General features: G+C 38.3%; 3 protein-coding genes across 3 annotated transcripts; 2 read left to right on the plus strand and 1 right to left on the minus strand.

The window, feature by feature from the left end:
• The first annotated feature begins 475 nt into the window (after nt 1-475).
• LOC143547789 (uncharacterized) lies at nt 476-1,820 on the plus strand. Its single transcript, XM_077039121.1, has 2 exons — nt 476-1,010; nt 1,083-1,820. The coding sequence occupies exons 1-2, from the start codon at nt 987-989 to the stop codon at nt 1,818-1,820; spliced, it is 762 nt and encodes a 253-aa protein (XP_076895236.1). The 5' UTR covers nt 476-986.
• Nucleotides 1,821-2,253: 433 nt separating this feature from the next.
• LOC143547783 (uncharacterized) lies at nt 2,254-4,355 on the plus strand. Its single transcript, XM_077039116.1, has 2 exons — nt 2,254-3,005; nt 3,092-4,355. Exons 1-2 carry the CDS (start codon nt 2,257-2,259, stop codon nt 3,267-3,269), a joined length of 927 nt encoding a protein of 308 aa, XP_076895231.1. The 5' UTR covers nt 2,254-2,256; the 3' UTR covers nt 3,270-4,355.
• A 635-nt stretch (nt 4,356-4,990) lies between these two features.
• LOC143547784 (phosphoglycerate mutase-like protein AT74) lies at nt 4,991-7,205 on the minus strand. Its single transcript, XM_077039117.1, has 3 exons — nt 6,767-7,205; nt 5,352-5,471; nt 4,991-5,286 (listed from the first exon to the last, which is right to left on the minus strand). The coding sequence occupies exons 1-3, from the start codon at nt 7,203-7,205 to the stop codon at nt 4,991-4,993; spliced, it is 855 nt and encodes a 284-aa protein (XP_076895232.1).
• Nucleotides 7,206-9,280: the final 2,075 nt, after the last annotated feature.

Here is a 9,280-nt window from a genome sequence, read left to right on the forward strand (position 1 = left end):
TTTGAAACCCTAAGTTTGCTTTTGTATTTGTTACATTTTAATATTGTGTTGTTGAGATTCGACGGATTTGATAGACTCGAATGATACATACGGAAGTTTATTGCTTCAAAATCTGTTGAAACTTGACGGATTTGATGGTGTTTACGATCCGGAGTGATTACTGCGGCGGCATTATGTGTGACTACTTCGGATGAGTGGACTCATCGTGTTGTGATTACTGATTACTTATTTTGGAATATGTATGAACTCGTTTGTCTGCGGTTCGGTTTGGTTTAATCATAATAGATCTGCTATGCCGTGTTTAGATCGATTTTCTGGATCTGTGGTTAATCTTCAGTTGGATCAAAGATCTATTTAGATGCTCATTATTTGAGAAGATTTCCTCAAGTGGCAACGGTTACGAGCCAGTTAGGGTTTCGGAATCTTGTTTCTAATGCTCTGTATTTGATTTGCAATGTCATTTGTTTGTGTAGACCAATTAGGTCTATATCTGAACATAAATGTGTTTGATTCTTTGCAGACTTTGAATACAGTATCTTGTGTTTTGAAAGCTTTTGTAATCTTCAACGACACACGATGAGGTGTCACATCTAATGGTGGGAGTTGAAACTTGAAATCACTCAAATATTGTGTTGTGACACTGGTCATAGGACATTTTGATGGAGATTATTGTTTCTGGCCTTGCAGATTCATTTGTGCACCTGCATTGGGGGTTCAACCTCTACTAATAATTCAAGAAAAAGACACGGCGGAAGAACCATATCCTGCAAAAACTGTGGTGGAAGACTTGTTATTGATGTGAAAAGTTCTTCAAGTTGTCTGCTTACAACAGTTTTGGAACTCACTAGCTTAATTAATCCAGACTTCGCTTGGACAAAGATTTCAAAAGGGTGTAGAAGTTCATCAAGGAGACCTCGAAAGTCAACTTCAAATACAATTAATTTAACCTGCGGGAATTGCTAACTGAAGATTCAACAGATCTAGAAATGCCTGTTTTTGAATCAGAGAAGGTAATATTTAATGGCATACTGGTTACCTTAGCCTAAATAATTGATTCTAATGTGTTTTTGTGAAATCTGCAGTTGGGAGTATCGGTTCTTGAGTGTCGTTTCAGTGAGAAAGCTGAACACATTCCAATCAAGAAAAGGAGATTCTTATTCAAGCCATCATCTCCGATACATAACATCACTAATCCACCATTGGAGGGTGCAGAAAGACATGAAACAAGTCCCAAATTAAATTCAGTTTCAGTTACATCAGGAGCAGTTACTGAAAAGTGTGAAAGTGGGAGTAAAGATCATAAACTGGATCAAAACAAGTTGGTGAAAGATGATGACTTTTCTGGCATATCTATACTTGCTGCTGCAGCTTGCAGTAACAGTTTGGGAGGTGAAATCAATTGTTGTGAAGGGTCTAAAGTTCTGTCATCTGTGAGTCAACACATTCCAAAAGATGTTGAATCTACTGAAAACAATTTGAAAAAAGAACCTGATAACCATACATCAACAACGCCAGCAACACCCTCTAAAGTTGAGGAATCAACATTGAATGATTCTTCTTCACAAGTCCCTTTGGAATCAGCAATCAACAAAACAGAACAACCAAAGATACAGAATTCTCCTGCAAGAGATGCCAGATTTAGCTGGGATTTAAACACTGTCATGGATGCATTGGAAGAACCATCTGTAAATGAGCATGAAGTCCCTGCATCAGATGCTGCAAATGACAACGCAACATCTGTCAACAATTCTGAAAAGTTACCTGTTGAGTTGAAAAACTTGTCTCGTGAAAGCATGGAGTTTAAGGGCTGGAAAACATGAACCATTGACTCATGAATTTGAAATTACGCAGAAAATTGTGGCTGTGAAAACGAAGTCTATGCACGATAAGCCTGCAAATAGTGCTAGTGATGATGTTCCTATCACTAGAACCCTAGACTTAGAGAACCCGACTCATAATACTGTTTCAAAGTGGGCTAACCTCTCTGGTCAAAGTTCAGGCGGCTTTGGCAGTATTGAGGCTGTCAACACCAAGTTGTCAATGGACTATTCTATACCCCCCGGTTTTGACCATTGTTTTAACTCGCGTACTTGTAAAGAAAGTGCCAGTCCCGCCACTAAACATGAGTCGTCACTTAACACATCAGCGTGTATGGGAAATGGACTTTTTCAAAGTGGTGTTAGTTCTGACAAAATTGATGATGATGATGATATGACGAAAATGGAGCTAACTAGCAACCAAAATAAAGTTGAAGGTATGATGAAAATGGAGTTAACAAGCACTATGGTCAATAAGGAAATCATGCACGATGCTTCTCGTTCTGATGCAGACAAAAATTTTGGTTATGGTAATTCTCAGAGTGGTTATAGAGCGGGTAGTGGTGCCAGTAAACTAGATGTGGGTGTTGATTCTCAATATGAAGATGGAGAACTAAGGGAAAAGACTATAAATGCTTGGAAAGGATACGTGTTGACCAAGGGTCAAATTGACTGTGATATGAACAACATTCAAGATGCCAATGAAACTAATTCTCAAAATGTACAAGAAAATCCTCCAACAATTAAAGAATCCAATGAATTCGGACCCAGGAAAGAAGCAGCTTTAACATATTTAACTCCTGGTGCAGTTTTGACTAAGAAACTTCACACGGTTGATGAAGCATTATCTGGTTCAGGACCGAATGAGATGATATTTGATCAAGAGAAGACTGGAAGACAAGATAATGTGCAGCAACATGCTGCAAGCCAATCAGACGAGTGGAAGATGGGTGCATCTGGATGCGATGTTTTGCTTGAAAACCATAGAACAAATTCTAATAATTTGACCAAAACTAGAAACTTCACTGCCCGGAAATTCTCTTACAGGGAAGAACAAAAAGATAGATTTGATACTCAGGATGTCGAAATGAAAGCTGAAAGCCCAAGATTTTATAGAAAAGAATCTTTGACGTGTATCAACGGACCATCAACACATGATATGTTTATTAGCAGGGGCAGATTTCAGAGGTACCATTCTAGTGTTCATTTTCCACATTTGACCTTTATATTCGGTCAAAGTTATGCTCTTGTTACTAATAAATCTTTGTGTGCAGTTCTAAGGATGGAGATGGTTTAACTTCTAGACCAGAGAGGGAATCAGGTGGATTAAGATCCTTTGGGCGGGGAAGATACTCGCCACATAACCGTCTAGCGTTGGGGGCGGCAGGCTGTGGAACCGATCCCTGGAAAGGAGCAGGGATAGCGGCCCGTCTTTCCGTCGTTCTATTTTAGAAGATTATGTACCCATGGATAACATGACTAATGAAGGTGGCGTGGATGCTTCATATGTTACTCGTCGACCGTTCAGAAGCAGGTCACCTATGAACCAGGAAGCAAATGATTACCGTGCACGTTTAGGGTTAAGACCAACTGAAGACACTGGCCATGACAGGTTTGGGAGTCTGAGCCAGGGTAGGGGACGGGGGCTGCCCATGAGGTACAATACACGGCTTGATGGTGAGGGATCGAGAGGTCGGTACCACGGGCCCGCAGGTGACGAATGTGATGAATTCATGACAGAATATTCACCTCCTTTCACGAGAAATTGCCGATGCTTTTCACCTATAGAAAGACGAGGGAGGGAATAATAATAGTTCTTACCAACATCACCGAACTAATTCAAGATCACCTACTAGACCTCGAACTCGTTCTCCAATAGGTGGTTTTAGACGGCGTAGTAGATCCCCTGGTTTCAGTGGTAGAATCCGACGGCCCAGATCGCCTGGTTATCGAGATCATCCAAACGAGTATTATTCAGGACCATGAAACAATAACTCATCACCAACAAGCTCCAGATGGGTTAGCTACAAAGATCGGCTTATTTTCAACCGATCACCTCCACCTGGTAGGTCCGGTCCACCACATGAAGAAAGGTTTAGTTTTTATGATTCTGCACGGAAATCAAAGCAGAATGAATAATATAGATCCGGGCCTTCCAGAAGATTCTCAGACATTAATGAAGTTGGGAGAGGCACTGGCAGGCCTAGGTATGTGGGTAATGATAGTGATCGGCATAATAATGGTTACAGACGTGGCGGTTTTGTTAAACGGTACAACATGGAAGGTCCTGCTAAGCGTTTCCAGTATGATGATGGGTTTGGTCTCGGGTTTGATGACCGTGACCGACATGCTTTGGAACTCCATCGTGCATCTAACCCGAACATGAACGTGAGCACAAACGACAAACCCGATGGAACTGATAGCAGGTTTCGTGACTTTCCAAGGCGACAAAGAGATGATGGTGGTGAGCTTAAAAGGTGATCGAGAGAAGGGAAAGATCCAAAAGAAGAAAGTGAACCTAAAGAAGTGAAAGACCAATCTACTAATAGCCTAGATTCCATGATCCTTAATGATGTGGTGAAAGAAGGCGATAATAAACTAGTGTTGTCGGGATCTAACTAAATCAAAATCATCATACTGTTTGTGCTTGTTATCCGTATCATACATACAGGGAGGAATATCTTATCATACCATACTGTACCGACTGAACCTTGCCAAATCTCTTATTTTTCAGCGCGAGCGTCAGCTGTTTTTGCTGGCTTGGTTTTAGTGTGCATTCCAGATTAGTTTAGTGTTGGTTTTCTTGAAATTAATTATAATCAAAATTCCTTTCAACTTGGAACTTTTTAATTTTATTGTCCTGTGTTTGTTTACTATCAACCTATCAGAGCTTACAGGACATGCAACATAATTATATGAAATGAGGTATGAAATGAGGTGGGTACGTTTATAAACCGTATTTAGATAACTATACATCGACTTTAGCTGAAACTTGCATCGTCTTCATCATCGTCAAAATGGGTGAAGAAAGATGGTCCATTGGTGAAGTAATCATAGTTAAGCTCGCCCGGCTTGGCTGTTTTTTGCCTTAAAAGTTGACCACGAGAACGAATACTCGGTTAGGTTATTTTTATTGAAATTGAAAGAAAGGTAGAAATGACACGGGCTACAAATTACCATTTTTGATCAAGCATTTGTTGAGTCAAACCAAATTCTATCATGTGTTGGTCAGTATGATGCACTAACAAACTGTATCTTCCACCTTGACCTGTTTGCATGACAATCATATTCCCATTCTGCATATTGTTAAGCCTCTCAAATTGCTCAACTGTCCATTTATACCATCTCATCAAGAACACTCGTAACGTCAAACCATGTGAAACTATCACCAAGTTCATGTTAGGACTTTGCTCCCTTGGTGGCTGAAATCTTCCGATGTCTATGTCGGTTCTCAGTGTCTCCCGGAACCCTGCACGAAACTGGTTGCTTATTTTTTTATTGTGTTGTTAATAACATGGAAGTAATAGAACTTACCTGTGATTCGATCATAAACATCGGCTGCTGATTCTCCGTTTGGAAAACGATAGAAAAATCGACCGTATTCAACTCGAACTGCTTTCTGTATCTTCATCTGTTCTCGATCTTGGAAGTTCCCTGTGTTTACAGGATGAAATTCATCCGATGAATCAACAGTTTTAAAGTATAGTAATTATGCAGTTATAACAAATTAAAGTGGAGTAAATTCTGCAGTTATAATTTATTAAAGTAGAGTAATTATACAAATAAAAAAAATAAGTATATAAACAGTTTTCATGACTGATTCACACTCATTTTTGTTATAATTAAATTTAATATAAAGAGGGATATACATTATTATACTATTAATTTATTACATATAATAATTATGATGATTTAATTGAAACAAATCTGATTTCAATAATCGCTACACTGTCGATTTATAGCCAATGGCATCTAAATCTTCTGCCTTTTGTTGACAGACAATTCTACTCTCACAATCATTATAGGCTTACACTTAACTTTTACCCAATTTCGTTTAAGGATGATTATGAGCGAAATTAAGTGACAATCTCTGATAGTTAAGAGTATGAAATTGCATTAACAATGGAATTTAAAGTTAATAGCATAACTTTTACCCAATTTCGTTTAATGGATGATTATGAGCGAAATTAAGTGACGATCTATGATAGTTAGGAGTATGAATTTGCATTAACAACGGAATTTAAAGTTAATAGCAGGCATGGTTGTAAAAATCCTGCCTAAACTCCGATTAATTCTCGATTGATCACTATTTTAATCAAAAACCAAACAAAATTAAAAAATCTACATATAAAATTTGGTACATACATGTGTGTGTGTGTATATATTTATATATATATATATATAAATTCCAATCTAATTATTCCCGATTAGTTGTTAGTCTCTGCCCCACTGTCCGACTAGCGCCTAGTGAATTTTACAACACTAGTAGTAAGGATGATGAGCAAATGGTAGGTACCGGTACCGAATGAGTATTGTCAGTACCAATTCAAGACCGACCTTTTGAGGTTACTAGCACTGGTTTTTCCCGAAATTTTTGCTTTCGCTACAAGAACTTTCAACACTTGTAACGACATCGAGCTCATCCTAGTTCGCAGCGTCACTAGTTAAACTATTAATACGGATAGTTACTGGCTATTGGAATCCAAATTGTCTGACATTAAGTAATATAATAATAAGGCATTTCAAATTATTTTTCATAATTCTCGTAAAACCGAAAAAAAGACAAAAAGATAAAAGTAACAAGCTCGCCAAAGTGAAAAAAAAAAAAGAAAAAACAGTTGTGCCGTACAACCACAAAAGCAGCACGTCACACACTACTCAATCCACACGTGGATGATGCACACGAAGTGTGACTACTACAGAGAAGATAAGAATAAGACGGTACGTACCGAAATCCTGCTCGCGCAACCGCGGCTCTTCCCGAACACCCGCAATCCTCGACCGCGTAAACGCCTTCCCTAACCCCCGAAGCGTCTCAATCGTTCTCCGATACGGCGACACGTAGAAGTAAACCTTCCAATCATCCGCGCCGTCGTTCTCAATCATCTCGCGTATCCTCACTCCACATTCCTCCGCCTCTTGTTTTCCTTTCTCTGTTAATTTAATCTTCGGGTCCGCGACTCTAGTGTACGCGCTTTCGTCCACGTTTCCCTCGCTCTGGCCGTGACGAACCAGGATGATTCGTCGCGGCCGTGGAGGTTTTGGGGAGATGACGAGACTCTTTTCTGGGAAGGTGAGTAGGCGGCTGTTGTTTTCGGAGAGGTGGCGGCGGCCGACTGTGTCTTCGCAACATTTAATTTGCAAACAGGAGGTGATAGTGATAGACATGGTATGGTGTCTCTTGGAACAAATATAGGTTGGTGTGTATGTGAACTGGTGCGTAATCGTAGCGTATCATGCATATTTGTGCCGCTAAGCCATCTGTCTAAATGAACGGGAGATGCATATTTTTTTTTTCTTTTAAATATGTTTAAAATGTAAAGTAAAATGTTATTTTTTGGTACACGTTAAACACATGAAGTGTTCAAAGAATTTAATGTGGGAATAAAACAATTATGATTTTAGTGAATACATAGAGGTTGTGCACAGTTTGGGTTTTGAGTAGATTGATCTGAAGAGAAACCGGATCAAGATTAAATGTCAAATTAACCCTAGCGCAATGATTATCAGACAACCACAATTGGATCATTGTCTCCATATATGAGTAATATGACAATGGTACGAACCATCGCTGTTAAACAAAATTCAATCATAACACCATTATCAGTACTATAATTGTCATGTATGTACATATCATTAACATCAGAATGTAGGATGATTGAGAATCACGTTGAATTCTAATTTTATACTCAAAAGAAAGAATCGTGGAAAACCATTTGTAATATCTTTGCTTTAAGTTTATTAATAAAAAATATTAGTGGCTACATATTTTGGGATTTGAGTGAATTTAACTAAGTTATTGATTTAAGTTAACTTGGGTTTATAATGGAATTTGCACAAGTATAAGGTGCTGAGGGATTTTGCACATTTTTGTGAGGGTGTCAATTATCTCATTAGGAAGCATAGGGATCAAAGGTGTTAAAGCCACCAAACTTAACCTACTTAATGTGCATTTAGCCCAATTAAAGGAAGAGCCCGGGCGTTACGACGAGACAAAATGTAGATTCGGTTGGACATGCTGCTGCTGTTTTATATAGTAAAAATTATATCTAATATAGTTTTTGATTAAAAAAATAAGAAATTTATCTTAAAATAATAAATTAAACAGAACTCCATATTTTAACATGACTAAAGCAAATTGAGATTGTTGTAACATACCTGAAGCAAATTGAGATTGCTGTTGCTTTCTTGGAACTACTATTACCCATTTGACTTATATATACCTACAGCAAAGCAACCCAATTAAGACAAACGAGCTCAAATTACAACTCTTATTGAGACGATAATTAGACCAGATGCCCTCTCTTTCATCTCCTTTTTTAGCAGAAATGTTTCCAATTTAAGTAACCATCAGCAGACCTGTTAAGTTTTCAGTATTGTTTATAACCATAATATAGAGGCAGTTGACATTTGACAATAAACTTCAACTTGTTTGTTTATCCATTTTTATTTTATACGGGTACTTTTTGTAACCATAATCGTTTATCGAAACAGACCGGAACTCGATTACCGAATGCCCGAATCCATTCGAAACAGACCCGTAATTGATTACAGCACTTGACTTTCCCGAACTCAGACAACCGAACTAGATCTGGAGAATCCCGAAACCCAATTTAACAACATACTGTTTACCAGAACCTGATTACACATATAAAAGTGTCTTAAAAGGTGATAGAATACCAATTTTGTCCTAATAACCCTCACGGGGGGGGGGGGGGGGGGTGGACGCGGCAGGATTTCGATGACATCGGTTTGTTCGTTACGGAACCGTTATTCGCTAGAGAATAGTGCAAGAGATCTTAGCCAATATTGAGGTGAAAATAAGGTTAATTTAGTATTACAACTGGATAATTTAAGCAGACGGCAAGGTAAAGAAAGTAAATTAGAATCAATTACCGTGATGATGTTGGCCTGCTACTGAAAAAGACTGTTTTGACCTATTCAGAGGATATCCAAAACCATGTTGATCCCTTCATTGTCGTTAATAACTTGATATTTATAACAAGTTTTTGTAGAAGCTACTTGATTTATGAGGAATCGGCATACAGAAAAATGTTATAACTGTACAAAGATGTGCATAAATGATTATTAGGTGAAGCGAAAATTAACTCAAAACAATCAAAAAAGAAGTGAATCAAATTAGATACTTACCATCAGCAGAAGCAGAGAACAGAACTTCATATGGCAGAGCCAACAATTCATCATTACCATCTACTTTAATCTTTTCAGCCGGTGGTGGAGTT

The sequence above is a fragment of the Bidens hawaiensis genome, unplaced genomic scaffold, assembly GCF_021521415.1.
Source record: "Bidens hawaiensis isolate Kalapana, Puna unplaced genomic scaffold, B.hawaiensis_p1.1 tig00014829_1, whole genome shotgun sequence".
In the NCBI taxonomy this organism is placed as follows: domain Eukaryota; kingdom Viridiplantae; phylum Streptophyta; class Magnoliopsida; order Asterales; family Asteraceae; genus Bidens; species Bidens hawaiensis.